Consider the following 26,350-nt stretch of genomic DNA (forward strand, 5'->3'; position numbering starts at 1 on the left):
TTCCTTCCATACCCTCTTTGAGGCTGTGTCCCCAGAAACAGTGATGACTAACAGGGGCTGAGGACCTGCTGTCCGAGTCCTTGCAGTTGCTGCAGACGCTCCTCTTACCACTGAGGATGAGGCTGCTCCACAGAGCTGTCACCTGCCAGGTCACAGCTAGTGGCAGAGCCAGAACTTATACCCACCTCTGGGTGATGCCGGGACCCCAGGCCTTTCCCCTGGGGTGTGCAGCTTCCTGCCATCTGGTGGGGTGGGGTCGGGTGGGGTGGGGTGCTCCCTCCACCCAGCCTTGCCTGACTGTGCTCCCCTTATGCAGCTGGAGTAAACGCTGGCAGCCAAGGGCAGGACATGGGCAGGTGCCAGGGCTTCCCTGTCACCCTCCTGGCCCACCTCATCCAGAGGCCTCTGCCAGCAGACCCTGATCCGGGCCCTCCAGCCCTCCCTACCTCTGCTCAGAGCAGCCTCGACTCCTGGAGGCATGGGGCCCAGACGCCCCATCAGCTCAGATGGTTTTACAAGTGCCTCTGTGCCTGCCAACATTTTTCCTTAAGTACTCCTCAATTTTTGAAATTTAAACCACACCATCTGTTACAGCCCAGGGGCCTGGGGAGGCCATCTCTTGGGTCGACTGCTTGAATTCTTCAATAAATTCTGCACTGTGCCCCCAGCCTTCCACGAGGAGCTCGAGAGCCCACTTTACTTCTCAGGGCTGCAGAAGCCCCAGGTGCTGGAGCAAGGGACCCAGTGAGAGCTGAGCTAGTGGCTCATGCCCCTGTCAACTCCCAGAGCCACTGTCCCCCAAATCCAGATCATCCTTGCCTGGGGGCCTTCCTAAGATGCAGCTCACATGTCAGCTCCAGGCAGTGTTTTCAGATGTAGCTGTAGGACACTGACCAGAGGCCCTGGGGTCAGCACAGCGTGGGCCGCCATCTCACGAGCACATGAGCACATGGAAAGCTCGAGAAGTCCTGCTATGAGAAAACTACTCATGCTAACAAAGCATTTCCCAAACTTATTTGACCACAAAACTCCCCCCACCCCCCCCAGCATTTTGCTGGACACCCCAGGGCTGTGGAAGTCTTCTTGGGGCCTTTGTGACCATACCTCCTCCTGCTCCAACTTCCTTTTTCTTGTGGTCACTCCTACAGTCCCCACTGGGCTCCAGCCACATCACCCAACTGGTTTTTTTTTTTTTTTTTTTTTTTTGGTCCTGGGGATTGATCCCAGGGGTGCTTTATGCTGAGCCACGTCCCCAGTGCTTTTCATTTTTGAGAAAAGGTCTTGCCAAGTTGCTGAGGCTGGCCTTGAACATGTCATCTTCCTGCCTCAGCCTCGTGAGTCACAGAGGTACAGGCATGCATCACCACACCTGGCTCTCAGTCTCATCTTGACATCCACGTCTTCTTGGTCTTTGTCCTGGAAGGTACTGCTTCCTGCTGGGTCTTTGTCACTTCTGTTTCTGTGTCTGCCTTGCCCAGACCCCTCCAATGCACAGGGCTCTTCTGCCTCCAGTCAAAATCCATCCTTCCGACCCGGTGGTCTCTGAGCACATGCTCCATGTGTTCCTTGTTCCGAGGTGGGGGTTCTGAGCAGCCCACCTTACAGAAAAGGGACAAACATAAACAGATCAGTTGAATGCAGTGTGACTGGATTAGTGCTGTGTGCTGGGAGGGGGGTCCTGAGAAGCCACCCCTACCCCAGCCTGGGCGAGCCAGCAGAGGCCCCTGGGAGGTGAAGATGCTGGTGTGGATTTGAAAGAAGGCGGTAGAGGAAACCAGGTACAAAAGAAGGGAAAGAACCTTTCAGAAGCAAAGGCAGAGAGCAGTGGTCTCGACTTGGCCCCAGAGGACATTGGTAATGTCTTGGGACATTGGAGTTGGTGTTCAGGGAGGTATTACTAGCATCAAACAGGTGCAGCCAGGGTTACTTTTGTGCATCCTGTACACACCAGCAGCCCTCACCTCGAAGAATGGGGCCACAGCAGATCAGCCACAGCACAAGGCTGAGTGCCCTTGGTGCAGAGTAGTTCAGGGTGCAGATGGTCACCTGGGTAGGAGCGAAAGGTAGGGGCGGTCCTCGGGGCTGCAGGGCTCAGGAAACCATGCTGAAGAGGTTGACTTCAGGAGGTTGACCAAGGCCTTGAATGTCATTGTGTCTTATGACAGTGCCTCTGGCCACATGGAGGAGTATGAAGGGAGGCGGAAGCAGAGGCCATCTGGGAGTTGCTGCAGGAGCCATGAGGGGGCCAGAGGAGCAGTGGGGGTAGGGCTTCGAGAATGTTAAGAGAAAGTGACAGCCAGGTGTGGGCCTGAAGGAACTGCAGATGACCTCCTGGTTTGTCTTGAGTCTCTGAGTGGGTGGTGACCCCAGGCAAGGAGCACAGGATAGGGTCATTGCTGCCTGCGGCATCCCCTGCAGAGGCCAGTTATCAGTCCATTAGCAGAGATGATTATCTGCTTGCATTCCCTGCTGGACACCTTCCCACAGCAGAGCAAGTTGGTTCAGGTGGAACTGGGAAGCCCTGGGAAGCTTCCCTTCACAGCACTCGCCTCTCCTGCCTCATGTCTCTGGGGAACTCGGCTGGCTCCTGTCCCTCAATGACTGAGTATTTGCCAGAAGCCAGGATGGAAAGTCCCTGCTCCAAGGAGATGCTCACGCCTGGAGCCACAGTCCCCTCCCTGTGGCAGGGCACTCTGCAAAGCCTTGCTCAAACTTCCATCCCCAGAGGCAAAGCCCACTCCTTGGACGCTGCCCCAAATCCTGCAGCAGTTGCCCACACAAGGCCAGCTCTGCTCTGGTGGCCATTATAGGACATGAGGCAGGGGTGGGCTTTGGGACTGGCTGAAAAACGAAGGATCTAACCGAGAGGCAGCAGATAGATGCAACCTCTTTTAGCAGCACAGCCTCAGGAAGGTCACTGAGCTTCTTGGTCCTCTTCTGTGAGTAGGCGGGGTGGTCATGCCACAGGACAACCAGCAAGGGCAACATGCTGCTGATGCATCCTAGACACCTGGCTGGGGTCCTCTGCCTTCCCCTTCCTTCTTTGAGCTTTCAAAATCAGGCTGTTGAGTAAGGAAATTATCAGAAGTGTAACTCCCAGCTGTGGAGCTGAGAGGCCAGGGAGGGTCTGGAGGCCCCAGCCACAGAGGGCGCCATGGCAAGGCTGGACTCATTAACATGCAGTGTGTTGTCGAGATGATTAATGCAAGCTGCCACAACAAACCGACCCCAAATCTCAGGGGCCTCGAACAACAAAGGTTTCTTTCTTTCTCACACATAATCCGATTGGGTCATCTCTCTCTCGGGAGCTTCTCCATGGGTGATGCAGTGATCCTGACCACTTTTGTGGCTCCTCCATCTTGAACATGTTGTCTCATGGCCACTGCCCAAGAGGAAGGGAGGGATGAAGGAGGCACAACTGCCTTGACCTGGAAGTGATACACGTCACTTCCTCTCAAGGTCAAGAGGAAGGCCGGGGAATGCAGAGACTTCTGGAAAACCAGGTGAACACACCAGGAAAGACTTCTCACCCTCAACCCCCAAGCTGAAAACATTGTTCGTGTGGTGCTGGGTGGATGGGCTGGTTCCCAGGCTTCTCAGCTCAGAGGCACTGGCCAGAGAACTCCACAGTCAACCAGATGTGCACGCTGGGCTCATGGGGATCGGGACTAGACGTGATGGTGGTGGCAGAGAAGGAAGACTCACCCTGATCGGGGGTGCACCAGCAAATATTCCTAACTCTAATAATAAGTAGTAGTAAGTAACCATGGAAACAGTATTGTATATCACCTAAGCACTACCGATTTTATTTTTTAAAATACCAGCTTTATCAAGATCTAATTCATATGTCATAAATTCACCTTTTCAAAATCTATAATTCAGTGGTTTTAAAAAATTCAGTCATGCAACCATTACCCCTACCTTTTTTTTTTTTTCATACTGTGATTAAACTCAGGGTGTTTAACCACTCAGCCACACATCCCCGGCCCTTTTTACATTTTTATTTAGAGACAGCATCTCGCTAAGTTGCTGAGGCTGGTTTTGAATCACAATCTTTCTGCCTCAGCTTCCCAAGCCTCTGGGAAGCTTGCGGTGTACCACCCCGTCCAGATACCACTACCTATCCAAGACATTTAGCACCCTCCTTTGTCCATTCCTGTTAGCAGTTCTTGCCCTGTCCCCTTTCTCTCAGGCCCTGACAACCACTCACTGTTCATCGCTAGGCTGATTTTTGACATTTCACATAAATAGAGTGTCATATAATATGTGGCCTTCTGTGTCAGCTTCTTCAGCCACAGAGTGTTCATCCGTGCTGTAGTGTGCATTAGTATTTCATTCCCTTTTATGACCAAGCAATATTGCGTTGGTGGACACTCCACATTTCATTTATCTTCTCATCAGTTCATGGACACTGGCAGTTTATGTTTTGGGGCTGTTATGAATTATGCTAGCAGGAGCATTCATGTGGGAGTTATGTACAGACACGTGTCCTCACCACTCTTGGCTACAGACAGGTGAGCAATAGCTGGGTCAAATGGTAACTGTACGTGAAATCATTGGAGGAACTGCTAGACCTTGGCCCGCGGTATGACCACTGTCATTCCCAGCAGCAGTGCCCGAGGCTTCCAGTTTCTTCACTTCTCATCACTTGTTATTTTCTTTCTTTCTTTACTTTATCCATCTTGTTGTGTATGAAGTAATATCTTGACATGATTTTTTTTTTTTTTTTTTTTTGGAACCAGGGATTGAACCCAGGGGCATTTTACCATCGAGCAACATTCCCAGCCCTTTTTGTATTTTTATTTAGAGACTGAAAGCTTAGGGCCTCGTTAAGTTGCCGAGGCTGGCTTTCAACTTGTGGTCCTCCTGCCTCAGCCTCCTGAGCTGCTGGGATTATGGGCGAGCACCACGCCCAGCCCAGTCTCTTGACATGATTTTGATTTGCGTTTTCCTAGTGACTAATAACGTCACATATCTTTCCACATGCTTATTGACTATTTGTGTATCTTCTTTAAAAAATGTCTGTGTTCAAATCCTCAGCCCGTTTTAAACTTGAGTTGCTTGTCCTTTTAATGTTGAGTTGCGAGAGTTCTTCATATGCTCTGCTTGCACGTCTCAAACACACTATTTGCAAATATTTCTCCCAGTCTATGGGTTGTCGTCTCAGTTTCTTGATGGTACTCTTTGAAGCATAACAGTTTTTAACTTTGACTTCATTTTTGTTAGTTGTTTTTAAAGTATTTGTTGTGCTTTGTCTTATTTATTTTTGTATGCAATCCTCTTCCTTGGGGGACAAGGCCTGTTTAGGGACAAAGGAAACAAATCCTCCTGCCCATGAACCATTCTTCCTCTGGAGAACCAAACACTGTTGCCCATTAGAAAGGTCAGGGCCGGGCCTGGTCTTTCAGACATCCCACCCCTCATCCCGCTGACTTGACAATACTCTTCAGCCGTCGAGCCCCCCCGGGTCCAGCCCTGCTCTGGCTTCTCACAGACCTGCTTATGGACTTTCCCAGCAGCTCCCTAAGGTGCGTGTTATTGTGCCCATTTTACAGACCAGACAGCTGAGGGTTGGGAAGAGAAGGGTTGGTCCAGAATGGCAGAGCCCCTGAGTGACCCACCTCAGCAGTGCCCACTGTGGGACATTTTGCTGTGATTCATTTGAATTGGGCCAATGAGCCACCATTGCCAGGTCCCCATCAGTGAAATCCTGATGATCAAGGCCTGGAAGATGGTTCCCAGTTTGGAGCCATTATAAAAATAATGGCACTCATATGGGCTCCTGACTGTCAATCATTCTTATAGCACCTTCAGGGCTTTTATGAGGAAGTAGCAGTGGATTCCAAAGGCATCTCAAACCTAGTGGATGGTTCCAAAGAAAGGCCTGTGTGGGGTTCTTCCTGGGCACCAGGGCGGGCAGAGGGTAGGGACAGGTTCCTGGCGTGTACTGCCAACACGCTTCTCTGTGCAAGGCGGGGACTGCCCAGCACAGGCGGCTCCCGGAGAACTTTGCTTGCCAAATGTCTACAGGCAAGGTATTGTTTCCTGGTCCCCCCGTAGACATAGGGCTGCCTCCTTGTTTCTATGTACGATGACTGGGTAAGTCTGGGAAGTTTGTCTCGGTGACGGGGGAGATTACCCATCATCCCTCTTTTCTGCACAAGGGAAATCTACCCTAGTGCTTGTTTGTCTCTCAATAAAAACATCCATCTTTTAAAGCTCTCCAGAAAAAAGAAGTAATTGTTCTAAGTTTGCCTTTTCTCTGCCTCCCCTCATCCCCACCCTGGCTCACTGAACCCACCACCTCGGTGGCCCCTCCACCCTGCATGCTCCAGCCCCCGGAGTCCGAGCAAGCCCAAGCAGGCCGGTACTTAGCACCTTGGCCTCTGGGGAAGCCAACCTTACTTCCTTTCCTCAGGACCAGGTCGAATCCAAGTCCTTCCAGTTTCCAGCTACGCACCCTTGGACCCTCAGTTTCCTTATCTGAGTACGGCGTGGATAAAAATAATGGCACTCGTATGGGCTCCTGACTGTCAATCATTCTTATAGCACCTTCAGGGCTTTTACCCTACTTACCAGCCGTGCTTGTAATTATCTATATAACATTTTTCTTTAAATCAACTCATGTTTCAACTTAAACAAGTTTTAAAAGGAAATCTTGTTTCAGAAACGTACCTGCAAAACCAGTATTAATTTGTCATACATAAAGATAGCTGGAAAAATTGGCATTAAATCCAAGCTAGATCCTTTTGCCTGCCTGAGGCTCTGGGCTGTAGGCCTCCGTTCTGGTGGTTTTGAAGATTAGGAATGTCAGAGATTGGTAATAAGACAGTAGCACCATGCTGAGACTTCATCTTGATGATCAGATGCTTGAAGGAGAATTGAAAAGAATAAGCTTTTCCCTGGCTGAGCCTATATTATTTAATAGTGTCCCCGAAGCTCCTAAGGCACACATTGTCTCTGGAAATGCCGGTCCAGCTCTCTGCTTCCAGTTATGAAGCATTATGGAAACGCTGGCTTGGGGTTGGTGACAGCATGGAACAAAGAGCACTGGACTAGTTCAGGTTTCTTCAGGGTCCTTCCTGGGGTCTGTGGCTTTGGGGGAGGTGGTGTAGGGTCCACCTAATCATCTAATCACCCACTGGTCTCCAGAACAAGCAAGGGCATGGAACATGGGTCACTTGGGCAAGTGCCTGGCCTATTCTCCTTGGGGCTTAGGCTCTGGCCACTGGCCCTGGACCTGATCTTTCATTTCTGCTGCAGTCCTTGTCCCTTGTGTCCCAACACAGGAACAGACCTCCATCCTCTTGTCAATAAATCCAGTAAGCTCAGAGTCCACCTTGGCCTGTGCAGAGGGTCTGGCTGGATGGCTGGACAGGGGGAGGGCAGCTGGGCCACACTCCAGGCCTTTCCAGCTTCCTGCCACAGCCCTGCAAAGAGCCCTGAGCGTGGAAGAGGATTGGAAAGAAAACTTGAGAAGGGATTTCCTGGGGTTCCCCCCCATCCAAGTGTCAACCAGGCCTGGCCCTGCACAGCTCCTGGGTCAATGGGCCACATCCAGGGTGGAAAGCCCTGACACCTGGCGTTTGCTTAAGCAGTGGGGGTGGGGGTGGGGGTGGGCCTCTCTGTCTTCCACTTTGGAGAGGAGCAGAGTTGAATTCAAAAGCGAATTTGTGCTCACTTGTGCTCACTGGGTGTCCTGGGGCAAGACAGGAAGGAGCTAGTGTTTTGGGGACAACTACTCATGACTGAAATATCACAGTTCTCAGTTCTCATGATAGTCTTCCAAGGAGAAACTGGCTCACCCAGGGCCAAGAATTCTATCTGCAGCTTTCTAGTGTGCACATGGATAAAGAGGACCTGCCGTGGTTGACCAGCTGGGGCTAGAAGCCTCTTTCGCCTTCCTGTCCCTGCCTCAGGCTCTGACTGCGAGAACAGTTAGGGTTCCGTGGAACCCAGATTGAAAAATGCCAAGCTAAGCCAAATTCTTCATTTGCTGGGTGAAGAAACTGAGGCCCAGGAAAGGACTGGACCCCACTCTCACACAGCTTGGAAGAGGAGACAGGGATGTTCCTCGCCTAGAGAGAAGGAAGGGCAGTAAGTGTCTAAATGCTGAAAAATAATGATGCCCGAGCAGAGCAGAGAAGGCGGCTGGTGCCAGGAGGTCCACACTTGAGCACGGAATCCTAACTCACTCGTGTTCCTTTAAAGCGGGTTTTAATGGAAGAGGTGGGAGAGAGCAACGTTTATTTAGCACCTACTGTGCGCTGCATGATTGACACAGCTAGTGCATTCCGCCTCCGTGGCCGTCCTGGGCGGTAGACACAATTTCTGCATTTTACTTTGGTTCTTTAGCTAGAAAGAGTGATGCCGGGGGAAGATTGGAAACAGGGACTCAAAGAGACTTTTGCCTGCAGAAGGTCATAGCAGCTGTTATTCACAGTAGCAAAAGGTAGACACGACCCCAGTGTCCATCAGGTGCTGGATGGATGAGCAGGATGCAGCGCACTCACGCCACGAAATGGTATTCGGCTGGAAAAAGGAACTGAGTGGCCACATGTGCCACAGTGAGGACAAGACTGTGCTAAGTGGAAAGCTGAGAGGAAAGGGCACTCATGTATGGTCTGCCATGCAAGGTACACAGAGTCGGCGAATCCGCAGGGACGGAGTAGAGGGCGGTTCACAGGGGCTGCTGGGAAGAGGAGTGGGGAACTGTTGCTCACGGGCACAGGGCTTCTGTGTGGGTGGAGATTTTTGGAAAAAAAGGTTGTGGTGAATTGTACACTTAAAAATGGTGAAAATGCCACTTCCACATTTTACTGGGGTGAGACTGGGGTCTAATCCCGGTCTGTCCAAGTCCAGACGGGGAGGTGGGCTGTCTTCCGCCGTGTCCACTCCACTGTTCTCTCCGGGGCCCCTCCTGGGCTTGCCTTCCACTCACACACTGTCATCAGCACTTTCTCCTCTCACAGGATCCCTGTGACTGTGTAATCGTCCTTCAGACAACCCCTGACCAATCTTTCTTGGGACAAAAATTGTCTTCACCCACATCCTGATTTCATTAAGGTGCCCTCAAGGCTGACGTGCCCACTGGGGCTCCTCACAGCAGGCCACAGCAGGCCCCTCCAGGTCCTCTTTCCTTTCTCATGACCTTCCAGGTCAGAAAACTGATGTCCCTAGATGTTGGCAGAGCAGGCTGTGCCTCTGACCCCTGCACTTCTGTGCGTAGGGTATTTCCTGCCCAGAATTCCTCTCCGGAGTGGCTTCCTGAGGGCTCCCTGTCCCTGGCTCTGTCTTGGATGGACAGCATGCTGGTCCCTGTGGTGCCTGTGTTTGGCCAACTTCCCATGTAGCCTACCCCACCCATGGACATTGGGCAGAGAGATGACATCTCATAGGGAAGTGGGTTGATGTGGCCGAATTCCTCAGATCTGAGGATATTTCTGCTGCTCCTTCATCCCAAAGCCCCTGGAGTGAAATCTTCACTGGAGAAAAATCCAACCCCATTTCAGAATGAGGCTCCTTTGGCTCCTGAGGATGAGGAGAGCAGTGGGTGTTCTAGAAGACAGAAAGTCAGCTGGCTGTGCCCTCGGTTCTCATACACGCAGCCTGAGGGACACTCCCTGCCCTGAGCATTCTGCACCCTACCCCTTGGGACCAGAGCTCACTTGCAAGGTACCTGCATGTGGTGGCAGAGGTGGCTGCATACAGACCACTCGCCAGGAAAATCCCTTCTGCTCACAGCTGCTCTGGGGCCTGTGAGCCCCTGTGTGCAGCCTGTGTAAACAGCACGTCTTCTCTGGTTGCACACTTTGGGCCTGCAGGTCACGACCGGGGATTATCAAACTGACAGAGCTCGGCTGGTCCCTCACTCCACGTCCGGACACATCGCATTTTGTTAATTATCATCTTTTGCTTTTGACGTCAAGGATCGAGGCTGGGGTCAGGGTCACTATGTAGTTTCCTCTCCTTCTCATTAAAGCTGTCCAGCTCTCAGGGCCCCTGGTTACATTCTGCCGTTGTTTAAAAATGTCCTCTCTCACTTTCCGACCCCTACAAATTCTTCATCCTGATTTCTGCAAAGCCACTTAACTAGCAAAGAAAACACCCATCTAGGTCTTTTGAGCCCAATCTGCTTCCTGCTTTGCAAGGGCTGTGGCTGATTTGCAGGGAGTGCCTGGGGCCTGGTGGCCAGGTCAGCAGGGCCCATGAAGGGGCTACAATTGCACACTGCCCCCCAGTAGCAGGGCTTGTTCAGACACTTCCTGGCCTCGTGACCCCTCATTCTGTTGCTTGTACCTTTTGGGGGTCCTCGGAGGCAATCTGCCATCTGAAAGTTGTCAGGGAAAGTGTCCGTTTCGCATAAGGAAGAAATGAATTTTGCCAGTGTCTAGTCTTCTTGGAAGCCTTCAAGGCAGATGCCCAGAGACAGAGGATGGAAGGGTCTTCCCCACTGCCTGTCAAAGGCCCTCACCCTCGGGGCTGGGCCAAGCCTCATTTAGCCTGGAAGCCACCTGTGTCTGATGAGGCCACCTTTGTAGCCTTCCCTACCGGGAATGACAGGCTGCCCACAATCCACATTGGCCTTGAACTCTTGCCATTGGCCAACTGAGTTGGTCTTTTCAGTGCTTGGGCTAGAACTCGTGATCTGGGCCCAGAATGCACACTCAGGGAACCTGACTCATATCCCAGCGCAGAATCCTCCTGATCTGTCACATCAGTGTCCCCTCCTCTACTGTTGCTCACAAAGACAACTCCCAACCCTGGAAGTCCATTCTTGTGCCTGGCATAATCCCCAAGGCCACCATCGAAGAGGTGGAAGAGGTCATTATTCAAATAGTGGTGGCCATGTGCCTGTGTCACAATGGAATTGTGAGCCTTACCTAGGGCAGTGGACGCTTCCAAACAGTGTCGGTGTGTTTTTCCTGACCTCCTCCACCAACCACATGATGCAACAGAGAGCTCTAACTCTAGGTCTTTGAGCTTTTCATCAAGAAGAGGAAAAAATGGCAGATTTGGCACCATCTTCCTAGAGGCTTGATGGCCAGCAGAGACAGAGGTGGACTCCAGGAAGCATCTGGAGAAGGGTCCTGTGAGACTGAGTGCTCTGTATTGGAGACAAGGGAAGATCCAGGTTTTGAGCCAGGGAGGTGGAGCATTAACAACGTGGGGAATAGGACATCATACAAAAGCGAATGTTGAGATGAGAAAAGAAATCACAATTACTGGAGCTTTGGAGATTTGGGTCCTTTTCATCCACTGCCTCGATTTACTGGAAATATTTCTGTAGAAATGCTCCCTGCTGAAACCTGGGTTCTCCTCCCTGCCTAGAACATTCTGTGTCTCCCAGAACCGCAAGTTGAGAGCCTCAAAGCTTAAGCTTCCTGTGCTTCATAGTAAATCCACTTCTGATTGGAGGCTGTGCCTACCTCCAAGGCAAGCAGTGAGTGTCACCTCCCTTAAGACTTCGGAGAGGAACAGTATGTTGTCCCAGGGAGGAGATTTTTATTTTTCCATCTTCTACCACACACACCTCCAGCTATCAGCTGTGTGTCTGGCCGTGTCGCTGGCACAATGCTCAGGCCTTGCAGTCCACCAACCAGGCTGGCCGTGAGGACGCTGTATTGAGCAGTTGGGTGTCCCTGCCCAGAGGTGTCGGATACAGACATCAGACCCAGAGTGGAGGGAGCTTTGCTTGTGAGCGTGTGGCTGAGCTGATTTATTTTCTCTCCAGTGACCCAGAAAACAAAGCCCTCCTCTTTTCTTTGATCCGTTCTTGTTTGGGGCTTGTGGATTGTGTCTCCTGCCTGGCCGCCACGGATAGAGAGAGGAACTACTCCAGACAGACTCCAGGGTGTGCGGCAGTGGCTTTAACACATGGCCCTGAGGTTTTGATTAAAAAGGTGGAAGAACGGCGCTTTTTCTTCCTGTCAGCCGGACCTTAAATCAACCCCCAAGTGAGGAAACGCTCCCCAGAGGCTGCTGGTCAACAAGACTTCGCCTTTGTCTTCTGAACTCTTGTGATTGATTGTACAAGCATGTTTCATTTCAAGCCAGGAGTCGGGGTTGGAACAAGGCCCCACGTGCCTCACCACCTCCTGCTCTCACCTGGTCCCTGGTTCCTGGCAGCAAGTGATAGGCTCTTACCTTTCAGTTGCTCAAAGGGGAAGTTATTAGAAAGTTGGGCCTGGGGCCTCCTCATATGACCAAATGAAACCATGAGACACGGCGGTACCTGGGTTAGGTACCCCTGGACCCAGAATATGTCCCCCAAGGGCAGCTCCCGGTTCTCCCCCAGCCTCCAGCCCACAGTTCCTACCTGAGATGTGCACTGACCCTCCATCCAGTTCTGATTGGGAAACTTCCAAAGAACTCTGATTGGCCTAGCTCCACCAAGGCAGAGGGTAGACCAGATGGCCTCATGAAGTTACTTCTGATGCACTGGAAAAGGACTGGCTCCTTCTTCTGCATTGTGAACATACATTCATGTGCACACACACACATTTGTTCAACAAGTATATTGAGAAGTCGGTTGTGTGCCAGGGACACCATCAGTTCATTTCAGCAAAGTGGAAAGAATCCAGGTTTAGAGCCAGAAAGGCCTGGATTTGAATCTTGAGTCCAGCATTCTGACTGTTCTGTCTCCAGGTGGTTACAGAGTACTCACTGCACCCCTTTCTCATGAGACAGAAATGGAACAACATTCCTGCCCTTCACCCAGCTCTCCAAGGCTCAGTTTCCATGTCCGTGATCCTACCAGTAAGCCCCACCTCCCAGCATGCTACTGCACAGCAACCAAAGCACAAATTGGTGGGAAAACCCAGTGCCATGGCTGTTGGGCTGTCCCTCTCACAGGGCACAGCTGCCCCCAGCTCTGGCTCCTGCTGGATGCCTGATTCCCACCCCTGCTCTGCCCACAACCAAGCTTCCCGTAGCTGACGCAGGTCAAGGGGTGGGCAGGGTACAGTCGTGGGAGTTACCCTGCCTCGTTCCATCCTGGGGGAGAAAAGGGTCCCCAGAAGTAACTGCTTTCACTCTGGTCCATCAGGACAGAACAGCTCCCTTTCCTGGGAACCACCCCTCCCTTTTTTTTTCCAGAGCCTTGTCTCACTCCTGCTCAGCTTTTCCTGAAAGCCAAGCTGTCCACATTGGGAAATTGCAAATAGTTTACATGGGGAATGTCAGCTGCCCACATAGGAAAATACACACATCATCAAGCCCTAAGTGCTTGCGTCTGGAGATAGAGTGGGCTGTCTCCTGGACTGACCTTTTGTCCACTGGCAGAACCATTGCTAATGAGCTCCGAGCTCTTCAGGGGGATGTGTCTGTATATTGAAGCAAAACATATGTTGGACACTGGTGTGTGTGTGTGTGTATGTGTGTTGCAAACAGCGTTTCTCAAAGCATGAGGATCCACTGTGCTTCCTTATCCAGCCCTCCCCAAACAAGGCTTGCTTTTCAAGGCCACGGTCAAGATTCTCTTGCATGCTATCTAGGAAGGAACATGGCATCCTTGAAGGACCTGATACTGCTTAGGGATAAGGCTCTGTGCACAGATTGCCAGAGTTTGAATCTTGTCTTTGCTCTTAGACCAGCTGTGTGATGTTGGGCAGGTTACTTAACTTCTGAGCTATTTCTGCGTCTGTAAAATGGATATGATTATAAAATCGACTTTGAGAGGATTAAATAGGACAACCCACATAAGGCTCCTAGACCTAGTGTGTGGTAAGTGGGTGCTCATGAAATGGCAGCAATGGCAGTGCTGTGACAGTGTCTCTGGGTGGTGGGATTCAGTGAAGGTCCTCACTGCTCACAGGGTCTTCTTGGGGATGGTTGTATTGGAAGCAGGTCTGAAGACTAGGTGGGGTTTGGGTAAGCCATGATGGGTAGGAAGGGCTCCTTCTAGAGAACTAATGAGAGCTTGCCCAGGAATTGGCCAATATGGGGCCAGATCATGGGGAGTGGAGGGCAGAAAGGGGAAAGAAGCTAGGAAGGGTGTAGGCCCAAGCAGGCATTGCACTCAATCCTGTAGGCAATAGGGACCATCAATGCTGTATGATGCAGAAAAACTCCATTGGGGACTGTCGTGTCAAATGCAAGAACAAGGAGTAGCAGAGATCTGTGAGGACCCTGCTGAATAGTCTGAGAGAGAATTCCTGAAAGCAGGCCAGTGAGATGGGCATGGAGAGGAGCTGATGGGCGGGAGCGATACCAGGTCAAGACTGCTGGGTGTGTGTTCTGACCTGTGAAATGGGGATGAGCCACTGAAATGGAAATGTCCTTCCCGGAATGCTGGGCCAGAGCTCTTGCAGCTCAGAATCCTTCCTGCACACATGCACTTTGAGATGCAGATCCTGGCTCCTGCCTGGGCCAGCAACTGGGAGGGTTCCCTTCTCTCGGGTTCTCCATCTGTACCATGAGTGGGTTGAAGGGGAAAGCCCTGGGGTTCCTCCCCAGAGAGTTCTCTCTGATCTCTCCCTCTTCCCTCCCCATCTTGGGTCCTGACCTCTGAACAAGTATAGGGCTTGTGTTTCCAGATGGCTCTGAGGATGATGCAGAGGATTATTGATGGCTACCAAGGAGGTGGGGGTGGGGTAGGGGTGGGGCAGATCTCTTAGCCTTTCCTGGTCCTTGGGTCATGCTCCAGCTCCCTCCAAGGACACCAGCCAGTATAACTCATCCTGTTTCCACTCTGACCTCTTGAAAGAGACTTTCACGAGCAAGAGCCTCAGACATCTGGAGTTTCTCACTGATGCAGAAAATGGTGTCCTTTCTTTCTATCAGTCATTCGTGGTGCAGAGGGAGACAGTGCCCTGGAGAGCAGGTACAATCATGGGGGTGACCGATGCTAGCAGTCTTTGCGATGTCCCCCTTAGGGCTGATGACCAAAGCTCCCGGGATAGCGGTGCACCCTATCACAGCAGTTCCCGTGTTCTCATTCTTCGTTTTCCTTTAATTTTCCATTTCACGGTCCTGGGGATTGAACCCAGGAGTGCTCTACCATGAGCTACACTCTAGCCCTTCTTATTATTTTTCTATTTTGAGACAGGGTCTTTCTGAGTTGCTTAGAGCCTTGTCTAAATTTCGGAGGCTGACCTGGAACTCGCGATCCTCCTGCCTCAACTTCTGAGTCACTGAGATTACTGGCATGTGCCACTGCCATTCCTGTTTTCCGCCATGGAGACGAATGTCCCTGACTGTGAAGCATTTCTCCTGCTGCTCCAACTCCCTGCAGCCTCCAGGCCTTTGCCACGCAGTGTGGTTCCTCTATAAATCCTCCCTGTGCTCCGAGGGCCAGTTCTCATCTCATCTCCCCGGGAGGGCTTCCTCCCACATCGATCTCTCATTTTCCCCTCAACTGTTAGTGTGAGGGAGCACTGCTCAGGTATGAGAGTAATCCCTTGCTAACTATTTCAGGCATGCCCCTGTGTCCTCCCTACTCCTGGAGGACAGGAGGCTGGTCCAGCGGTAGAATGTCTTCCTGGGCTCTGGAGGCACTGTGGTGCAGGGACTCCATAGTGCCACCTCGTGGGCCGACGGCTTGCCTGGCCTTGGTTTCAAGAGCTGAAGCTGAGCTGAACTGGGGGCCAGCTGCCCTGAGGTTTGGATCCCTCTGTGTGAGGTCACACAGAGGGGACGTTTCATCATCAGAGGGAAGTCTTGGGTGTGCTGGGTGACCTGCATGAGCTTCTGGGATTGAGTACAGAGTAAAGAACCCAGCGGGTGGCTTCCTCCCGAGGCCAGGCCCTGCCTCCCTCCTCAGCCTGCCTGCATTTCCCTGGAAATTCCAGTTTGGGGTTAAGCCCTTTGACTCTGTGAACATGAAAATGTAAAGCACTGAGCCATTGCTGCACTAAAGGCACTGGGGTGAGGTCACCTCCCCTTGTGTAACCTCTTAGCCAGGAAGTCACTCCAAACCAAGCACATGTTCACTCTAAACCCACTGCTGTTCAAATGCAGTTTAGTGACATCCCCTAACTCTTCCCTCCAACCAGACTGCCACCCCAAACTGTCCCCTAGAAATCCCAAGGCCTTCAGTGCATTGAATCATTGCTGGTCACCCCTGCTGCGCCCGACTATTGCAGAGGCTCTGTTCTGATTGAGCAGAAGACAAGAGAAGTCTGCCTAGCCAGCATGCTGAAGTTTAGGGTCACGGCAGTGGAGGACACAAAAGAGGAAGACAAAGGGAGGGGAGGGGCCTAAAGAAGAGTGAAGGTACACAGTGATCCATGTACACAGCCACATCATCCGCTGCCAGGCATGAAAGACTTTTCTCTGTCACAGCAGTGCCCAGAAAATTACCCATGCACACTTCATCTCTTGCTGCCTGAAAAGGGATATCATAGTTAACCCTGACTTTGGGAGCTGCCTGATCCCCAGAACCAATGGTATAAGCATCAGGGAGAGCAGAGGAGTCAGGCGGAGGCAGCAAGACAGAACAGGGTAGCTAGGAATTCCTGGGGGAGAGTGACAGCCACGTCACATCTGTTCTACCCACAGCAACCCCTGGCAGCCTGGGCCACCAGCCAAGCGCAACCCAACATCCTCTGATTCAAGGTCAATTTCTCATTCCCAAAGCAGGAGAAGGATCAGGTCTTTCTCCTCAGAGTGAAGGGGCTTTTACCCAGAGGCACAGACTCAGAGCAGGTGAACTGTACCCAAACTCTAATGCCACCCTGCTCCTCCCCAGCATTAGTGGGAAAGAGTGGAGGAGGGTCCTTAGCCAAAGAACGGGCACTGAGGGGATTGTCAGAGCGCCAGGCCCACCTGCAGCAGCACCAGTTCCTCCAGCAGCCAAGTCCTTTCTAGTCGGGCCAGCGGGGAGAAAACTCTCTAATCAGTGTCCCAAGGACACACAACAGTGCTCTGAGACATTTCATGCTGTTTTAAGCTATCTCAGTTTAAGGACTCCTTATAAAGACAGCTGGGTGTCATCCTGATTGTCACCAGAGTGACTTTCTAGCAGGGCCAGGCAGGCTGCTGTCAGCTACTAAGACCATCAAAAGGCCAAGTATTCACGGTGGACCCCTTGAGCAGAGAAACCTCCGGCCCTTCCTCCAGCCCTTGGGGGCTACTCCATCATGAGCTCGTTTCATAACTTCCAAAGGACCCTCGGTAGGGCTGGGTGTAACTCAGTGGTCGAGCATGGCCTAGCGTGCTCCAGGCCCTGGGTTCCATCTCCAGCACTGAGAGCAGGGAAGGACACTTGGTGCTTTAGTCATACCATTGTGTTAAAAGTCAAAGCCTGCAGCTGGAGGAGGAGACCATCCTTAACTTCAAAGTACTGTGGGCCTGAGGGCTCCCAGACCCCAGGGGAATTTTGCAGCCGACTTCATGAAGACCCTACTCCTAGTCACCTTTATCCATGAAGATATCTAAGGGCCTGGAGGCCCTCACCTTTGCATGTCTGCTTAGAGGGAAATCAGGAGGCCATCTTTGATATGGAGCATAGCCCCTGCCTTCCTCCCCAGCCTGGCTCTCAGCCACACCACAGAGGACAGTCCACTGTCCACAACTGAGTCCTCATTGCAGTGAGGACACCAGCCCTCCTGGCCTGCAGGATACACCCCTCCCTCCTGGCAGGGATCTAGAACTGTAGGGACTTCCCAGGGATGGAGGGCAAGTGTGACTCCAGCTGAGATCCCCAGGGCCCTCTGAGGGGTGCATCGGGCCCACTTGCAGGCTGTGGAGGGCCTTCTTACTGGCTCTCTCTTTACAGTGGACTTCTCTAAACTGGAGGGGAAGGATCAGACACCCCAGGTTCCACTGAAACACACCTGGGATTAGCTGCTCGCCGTGCCTCCTGGGGGGCTTGGGTTCCGGGTCCAGGCTCACACTGGCCAGAAGTTTCTTATTCCCATCTTGTTGGGAAAGCTGTCACTCCCTGGAGTCTCTTGAAAGGGGTTTTAGTTGGAATCATTTAATCTCTTCATGTCAAGCCTGAGGCTGAGTTTAAAGCAGTGGTCGTGAAACCACAGGCATTATCTGCTGCTCACTCCCCTGCCAGGGCTTGGCTTGTGAGAGTGGCGAGACTTCATGCACAGAATTGGTCACCTCTAGACTCCGGGTCACCCCTATTATCCACTGAGAAGGGAGCACAGTGGGCTGTCCTCGCCTGCAGAGGGGAGGCTGATGACAGGTGGGAGGTCTGGGGCCAGGTCTTACTTTGCCTTCAACTCCAACTTCTACAAAGCCTTTCCCAGATTGCTCCAGCCCATAATGATCTCTGTCTTAAGTTAGTGCGGGTCTCATTGCCTGAGCTATGTCCCCTGCCTCTACTGGTAGGACCCAGCAGTGCCCTGGTGTTCACGCTGGCTCTACATAAGGAGCCTCCTGGGAGATAGGGAAGGAAGCGAGAGAGGAGGCCCAGATGGCCTCAAACCTCCAACCAAGGCACACAGTTTAGATCCCTTCTGTCACTTCTTGGCTGGGCGTTCTTGGGCCAATTGCCTAACTTTTTGGAACTTCAGCTTCCTGGTCTTCAAAAAGGTCGTCATGCTGATATGTACCTCCGAGAGCTGTCATATAGGCTAAATGTGAGAACCCCTGGGAGGTGCTTACGTGCATTGTGGACCAGGGTCAGCCTTCACTCTATGTGAACCCTTGTTGCCGGTTACTTTTATTGATTTTAAATGTTGGATCTACATAAGGAGATAAATTTCATTTGGAAAAGGAGAAAAGCTTGCTGCTAAAAACAGAAAGAAAGGAAAGCTTGAAGGCCACCGAGTCCCACCTAGCCCGTTTTGTATGTCACCACACATGGCCAAGGTGGCCAAGGAGTGCAAGAACTTCCCGTGAGGACGCTCCCTCACAGTGCGTATAGCATCTGTGTCTTACGGAGGGAGGGACTTTGAGGTCAGGGGCATACTGGCTTTGCCTTTTCATTTCCCACCCCTGCCCCCTGTCAGCCCCAGCTGGGCCTGTGGCGGGAAGGTGGGTCCTCCTGGTGCAGGTGAAGGCAGAGGCTTGGCAAGGTCGTGTGTAGCCAAGTGCAGACAGGTGGGCACCTCGGGTCCCAAAAATGGTTCCATTCCTCCCCACAGCCACATGCCCAGCATCTATTTGTTACCCAGCAGCCCAATACCAGCCAGGGGAAGAGGCTACCATGCTGGCAGCTCCACAAATATTTAGTCAAATTGGCCGGAAAATAGGTTTTATTCAAAGCCAGCTTTGAAGAAAAATAGGAGAAACTTAAAAAAAATTCCATCTTGAAGGCTCTGCTGCGGGGGAGCAAAGCTTTTTAAAGAGAAAAAGTGGCAAAGGGAGACAAAAGGAAATGTACATCTGCATATTTAGTCCCCCATGCTATGCAGGAGGCCAAGGGACAAGCTCCGCTCTCAGGGCTCTTGAGCCTGTCACCCTTTGCTGCAGCATGAGGAGCTTGTTCCCAGATTTAGAGGGCCCAGCTTCAGAGTGTCCCATGTTGGGCCTTTGCTAATTCCTACCTGGTTAAAGGTCAGATCCTGGTGCAGCACGTCTCGCATCTCACCCACTTGTTCACAAATGTGCATCGAGCACCCCTCTGTGTCGTCACCGGGCCCTCCCCACCAAGGCTGCTCCAGCCCTCAACCCTCTTCTTCCTGAAGCAGATTTGCCCTTGGACAATGGTTTGTCCTTATTTGATCACTTTTTGGTACCGGGTATTGAAACCAGGCGTGCTCTACACTGAGCACCCCCCAACCCTTTTGTTTTTCTGTTTTAAGATAGGGTCTCACTAAGTTGCTGAGGCTGGCCTGGACCTTGTGATCTTCCTGCCTCAGTCTCCCAAGTCCAGGGATTACAGGCGGGTGCCCCCATGCCCTGTTCATACTTTATCACTATGAAGTAGCTTGGAGCTACTGATTCCCAAGAGATTGAACTACAGAATTTCCAAGTCTTAGAAGTGTACCCCTCACCCCACCACCAGTTCTCAAATCTCCAAGGAGCCTAAGGTTATATCTCAGGAGCAGCTCTCTCCTGTCACAGAGGAGCCACAAAATGACCAAGGTCAGAGGTCAGAACAAGCTTGGGGTTCCTGCCTCGTCCCAGGATCCTTCTGCAGCATCAGCACGAAGCATCTTTTCTCCAAGAGGGCAGATTTGGAGGCCAAGGAGGAAGGGACCTTTCAAGGCAGGGGGCTGTCCCTAACCAGGGCAGCCCATGGCAAATTGGCGGGATGTTGTGTTGGGAGCCTGGTGCTTGGGGTAACTGGCTTTGCACCCATAGGCTGCCCCCACTGGGATGGAGCCTCTTAGGCTCCCTGAGGAGGGAGAGCCCCAGGGCAGGGGTGAGCCTGCGGAGGGTGTAGCTGGGAAAGACTGAAGAGAAGAAGGAAGGAATTTGGTTATAGAGAAATGTGGGGAATAGAAAATGAGCGGCTGATTTCATTCAGCAGGGACCTGCCAGCTGCCACCTCCCACCCACCCCCAGGTTATACACCCCCAGGAGGCACCGCCCCAAAGACCTAGATAAGTAATCAGCCCTGTAGTCACATCTCCATAGCTGGGAGAGAAGGCAGGCCTTTCCAACTCCAACATTCTTTGGGCAGAAAGATGTGTTCACGCCCGTCTTTCTGAGCCCATTCCGGGTAATTTTTCTCAATTTCCCCTGTAATTTATTAAAAGCCCACCTCAAAGGCCAGCTGGTGAGTCAAGCACGGGGAATAGCTGGTGGAGGGTGAGCAGTGGGCAGGGTGGGGGTGGGTGAGGCCCGCCCAGGGTGGGGCTGCTGCTCAGAGCCACCCTTTCAAACCCAAGACTAAACCCAAAACTAGGCCCGCAGCCTAACCTAGGAGAGTGAAATGACGGTGGTGACATTAATTTCACAACCTCAAACTTGTATGCCAGGGTCTGGGCCAGAAGCTTTTCCTGAAAGTTTTATTGATTGTTCTGGGTAAAATGATTATTCCTGTCACCTTCCTGAGAGTCCTGAGGTGAACGGTTGAGCCAAAGGCTCCACAGCTCTGAACCTGGGATCAGCAGAAGGTCTGCCAGCCTCAGAGCTGCTCAGATAGCCTCCCCTCCCACTGGGCTTTCCATTGCAAACCCTCTCACACCTGCACCTCAAGCCTGGGTATCCCCGTCACATTTGCCCCCAGGGGAAACAGGCTGAGTGGTCCAGGGACTTCACCAAGCTCACTGGGCTCACTAGGAGTCACCGAGGCCCCCTTGCACAGCTCCTTGCAGCTGTGTGCATTTGCAGACCTTGTCAGTTCCTACCCCAGGTCGCAGCCATAGGGATGATCCCTGTGCAGGTGAGCAGCAAGGCTCAGAGGAACTCGGTGGCCTCTGTGAAGCCACACGGCTGTGAGAGCCAGAAATCGCACCCTAAGTCTGGGCGTGCTCACTGTCCTCTGGCCCGGCAGCCTCCCACACCACTGAACACTGCCCATTTGCCCAAGCCAGGGGTGTGGGCAGGAGGCAAGGGCCTCACTGGGACTGGCAGCTGCGTGTACCTCCCTGGGGATCTGACTGGTCCCTGACCTGGCAACTATGGGAAAGCCCTGGCTCCTTCCTCCTCCCTCACCATTTCCCTTTCCTTCCTCCTTCTAGTCCCCGGTGTTCATCGCCCGAGTTAGCCGAGACCTGGTCTCCCAGACAGAGGCGAAACTCCTGCAGAGGCCCGGCAAAGAACTCTTTTCTGCCTGTGCTCAGTAAGTGCTCCACCCCTCTCACATACCTGGGCAGGCCCACCTTTCTCCCTGGGCTGGGGCATTAAGACACCCAGAAGGTGCCACCCTGAACCCTCCACCAGTAGCCGAGCTCCAGAGCAGGTCTTCAGAGCCCAAGAGCTCCAGCCAGGCCACCTAATGGCTTGTGCATAGTAGTCGCCCAGATCTGCAGTTTACGTCCCACAGTTTTAGTGACCCATTGGCAATTTTAAATGGAAAATTCCAGAAATAAATAATTTGTAAATTTCAAATCACTTTTATTATGGTATACTGTTATAATTATTCTATTTTATCATTAGTTATTATTGTTAACCTCTTACTGTGTCTAATTTATGAGTTAAACTTTATCACAGGTAGGTATATATGAGGAAATCAGAGTACACACAGAGTTTGACACTGTCGGAGATCCCAGCATCCACTGGTGCTGTCGAAACAAGTCCTCTGTGAATAAGTGGATGGCTACACTTTTCACAAAGGGAATGAGATACCAGGTTACCAAGTCCAAAGAAAATATCTGCTACAAAGATGAAAACAAGTGTTCCTCCAGGCTGTTGAGACAGAGGAATGTGCAAAAATTGACCCTGCTTCTGTGGCTTGGAAATCCTTCCAGCCCCCAACCCCCACTCTGCCACCAGTCAAGTCAGTTGCCGCCGATGTAGGGTGGGCCACAGGAGCCTTCCCAGCACCCAGCCCCTTGTCTGCAGCCCCTACGTCTACCCTAGGGGGAGCGAGACCAGCCAGTGGCACCACCTACGCCCGCACCCCATCCTGCACAGCACCTTCCAAAGGCGTGTGCACCTAGCACTGCACATGTATGTACACACACATGCACCACTGCCTGTGAGCAGATACGGCACACAGAAACCTGTACCCACTAGGACCTGGCTAGAGCCAGCTCATCCCACACAGCTGCTTGGGCCTGGGGTATTTTCATGGGCTCTTATTCAGCACCCAGGTATTAAGCACTGCTGTGTCCCCACATGCGAGGTACCTGGGGTTTCCAAAGTGAGCAAGGACTCCCTGATGGCCCTGGTGCAGCTTGAACAACAAAACCAGCCACTTGGGTGCCCTGAGCCAGGGAAGAGCTGGAAGAGCAATGGTGTGATGGTGAAGGTGGATGTTCAGGAGACCCCTCCCCCCTCCCCCAACCTGATCCAGTGCAGCAGAAGGATGCCAGGCTCACCTGCTGGCTGCTCTGTAGAAGCTGCTGAGGGTCTAACACTGGGCAGGGGCACAGCTAGTGACCCTGACTCTGACCCCGAGGGAAGGGCCATCCTGGCCTCCCATGCTGGCCATGTTCAAGTTTGGCATCTCCTCACCCTTTCATGGTCCCTGCCCTTCCTCAGGTTCCAAGTACCTGACTGGGTTGGTTAGCATGCTGGGTTGCTTTGTGTGTGTGTGTGTGTGTGTGTGTGTGTGTGCGTGCGTACCAGGGTTGAACCTAAGGGTGCTTAACCACTGAGCCACATCCCCAGCCCATTTTTAATGTTTTCTTTTGAGACAGGGTCTCACTAAGTTGCTTAGGGCCTCACTAAGTTGTTGAGGCTGGCTTTGAACTTGTGATCTTCCTGCCTCATCTTCCTGAGCCATTGGCATTACAGGTGTGTAACACCTTACACAACAGGCCCACTTTTTAAGGGGAGAAGCCCACCCCTGCCTACAGCCAAGTTTGAACCCTGCCAGGCCCCCTTAGGCCTTGCCTAAGATATAGAGGAGTCCTAGTCTCCCAGAGCCTATCCTGGCACCTGGCCCACAGCAGGTTACCAGTAAATTCTGCTGCACTCATGAAAAGCTCATAGTGACTTCACTGGTCCTGGATCAATTTCAAAGCCCTCAGGGACTGAGCCCCACTCTGCACCCCCACCCCACCTCTGAGTCCCAGCCCCTCCCTGTACCTCAGTAATTCTGCCTCTGTCCTCACCTCAGCTCACAGATCCCTTTTTCAGAGAGATTTCCCCTAATTGGCGATGACATAACTCTGAGATTGCTGGTTTAATGCTAGTGATTTACTGTTTATGTCCCTAATCACAATGCCCATCTCATGCTCCCGGCATATCCTAGGACCTAGAACAGTGCCCAGTACCTGGCAGACACCAAACCATGTTTGCAGGATCATCCAGTTTCAGCAAAATGACAAGACCTTTGGCCAGATGCCTGCCTCAATGGTTTGCATTTTTTACGCTGCAGGTACAGCCCCACCTGGCTGCTTCAAGTCTGCGATTATAACATGCCCATCCTTCTGTCTCTCTGAGCTAGGTCTGTCCATGACTACCTGAGCGGAGAGCCATTCCACGAATATCTGGACAGCATGTATTTTGATCGCTTTCTCCAGTGGAAATGGTTGGAGAGGTGAGTCCCCCACACCCTGTGCGTGAGAGGAGTGAGTGGGAGCAGCAGGCTCAGGGTTCCATCTGAGGATTCATATAAAAGCTGGTTACCCCCGTGGCCCATGGGTACAATAAAATTAGCTATCCTCCTCTCATTAATTAAGTTCTTGGGGATTCTAGAAAAGCCCTGTGCTTATTAGTGTGTGCATTACACGTGCGCACATGCACACACACACTCAACACCTTGTTCTTGCTTCTCTGGCTCACTCTCTTTGGGAATTCTTTCTTTGCTAGCAAATTGGAGCTACCAGAGTCTTTGAAGTAGTTGCACACTCTTTGTTTTGCCCAGTGCCCTTAATAGACACTTGTTCTCAAGTTTTTATGCAACCTTCCCCGAAATAATGAATAGCTTTGAACATAAATCTTTATGTACTTTTGCAAGTACAGCCATAGAAATTCCTAGCGGGAGTTTCTGAGTCAAAAGTCACCTGATTGCAAACTGTGAGGGACTGTTAAATTGCCCTTTGAAACTGCCGCCCCCGATTTCCAGTTGCTCCCGAGCTCACGCCTGCTCCTCCCCAGCTCCTCCCCAGCGTCCTCAGCACTGTGCCTGCTCCCCTCAGTGAGTGAGCGGGGGCTTCCCTCTTTAGTTTTCCATCTCGCTAATGAGATGAGACAGGGAGTCTCTTAATGGTTTATTTGATGTCTCATTCTCTTCAAATGCTTTCATATGCATGGCTGTCACTTGGGCAAATGTGGCCTCACTGTGACTGATAAGGAAGGAGAGACATAGAGGGGACCTGATTTGCCTTATCTCCCAGCAAGCCAGTAGCGCAGCCAAGGCGGGACCCTGGCCCAGGACCCCCAGCCCACTGCCCAGTTATCTACAGTGTTCCAGGATTTGGAGAAAGGTGTGATAGCTACTTAAATCCATGCTGAGCTAAGCTGGTAGGTGAGGTGGGAGTGTCCCCTTCCACAACCCCTTCAGAAGCTCAGAAGCTGCAAGACAGAAGCCCCTTCAAAGCCCAGCACACTTCAGGAAGCCCAGCAGGAACGTGCCCTTTGTGCAGCTGGGTGGGCCATTCTCTCCACCCTGACCAGTGGGGATGACCGAGAGACCAGAGGTGGCCTTCTCTGTTGACCCGATGATACCACTGGCCACCCTGCACATGCACCCAACTCAGTCTGAGTCCTGCTTCAGACTCTCTTCCCAAGGAGCCTCGACAAGGCTGGGTTACTTTTCCAAACCTCGATTTCCTCACTGGTAAAATGGGGACAATAATGCCTGCCTCGTAGTCTTGGGGTGAGGGTGAGATAAGAGGAGTTTAGCATGTGCTAGATCCTCAACAGGCTAATCCTCAACAGAAGTCAGCCATTGGCTGCAGGAGGGACACCACTGGGCACAGTTGCAGTCATGACCAGGACCACGGCCCTCAGCTCTCTGTGTCTGATTCTGCAGTCGCAGCCCACCTGAAGCTCACAGGACAGGCTGATGGGGTGCACACTCATCCTGCCCTTCCTGGAGCCCTGGGCTGGGTAACACATGGCCCTCTGCCCCAGCCCTCCCAGGTACCAGTGCAGGTTGGAACGAGGCTCTGCAGATGACTGCCTACACCCCTGTGCCAGCCCCACCACTTACCGGCCCGACCTTGGGCATCCCATTCCCCCTCTCAATGCCTAAGTGTTGTCCTCTGTAGAACAGGGACAGCAGCACCTCTTGGGGTTAGCATGAGGGTGACATAAGCCCACGTGCAGGATGTAGCACTCAGCAAGCATTGTCACTCTGGGAACCCCAGAAGTTAAGCACTCACTCTGGAAGGCATTACATTATCCGAACTCATGAAGCAGGATCCCGGCTTAATGACTGACAGCACCCTGCCTTCCCCTCATTTTTTTTCTAAACAAGATCCTGGCCTGTTGGTGCTGTACTGTTGAAATATTAAAGGGATTTTTTTCCCTCCCAAGGTTAACCAAGAAATTCCTGGGAAATTGTATTACACTTATTTCCCCCTCGCAGAGGAGCTCTGCGGTGGCACTGACCGGCTGTTTGTTCTCCATGTATCATAAACTGCTAGGCCTCGGCCGCCTTCATGTGGTTTTGGGGGCTGTTCTAGGAAAGGCTCCCAGGGCCGCGTGGCGGATGCGGGCACATGGCAGGTTTTCACCAAGGCTGCCCAGGCCGCTCTTGTGTGGAAGAAGAAGCACGGCCGAGGGAGCATCTCTGTGCTTCCAGTGGGGACCTGCCCCACTTCCTGCAGAACCACCAGCGAACAGAGAAGGGAGGTACAGCACGTGCCTTGGAGACAAGGAGCAGGGTGCCTGGTTTTCAGAGTTGATCCAAGAAAGGAACTGCACTGCTGAGGACGTGGTTTCC

At 52.2% G+C, this 26,350-nt stretch overlaps 1 protein-coding gene and 1 long non-coding RNA gene across 5 annotated transcripts in view; both read left to right on the forward strand.

Annotated features, from left to right (window-relative positions):
• The window catches only part of Grk5 (G protein-coupled receptor kinase 5), a 189,747-nt gene that overhangs the window by 142,638 nt on the left and 20,759 nt on the right, over nucleotides 1–26,350 (forward strand). For all 4 annotated transcript variants that reach the window (XM_015498319.2, XM_048791296.1, XM_048791297.1 and 1 more), the window contains 2 exons: nucleotides 21,531–21,631; nucleotides 23,906–23,998. In XM_015498319.2, the coding sequence (XP_015353805.1) occupies nucleotides 21,531–21,631; nucleotides 23,906–23,998 (194 nt within the window). The remainder of the gene's footprint in view (nucleotides 1–21,530; nucleotides 21,632–23,905; nucleotides 23,999–26,350) is intronic.
• LOC125612717 lies at nucleotides 14,611–20,444 on the forward strand. The gene is made up of 2 exons (XR_007343189.1): nucleotides 14,611–14,838; nucleotides 16,088–20,444. It is a non-coding gene; the product is annotated as an uncharacterized LOC125612717 (long non-coding RNA).

This window comes from Marmota marmota, unplaced genomic scaffold (assembly GCF_001458135.2).
Source record: "Marmota marmota marmota unplaced genomic scaffold, marMar, whole genome shotgun sequence".
NCBI lineage: Eukaryota > Metazoa > Chordata > Mammalia > Rodentia > Sciuridae > Marmota > Marmota marmota.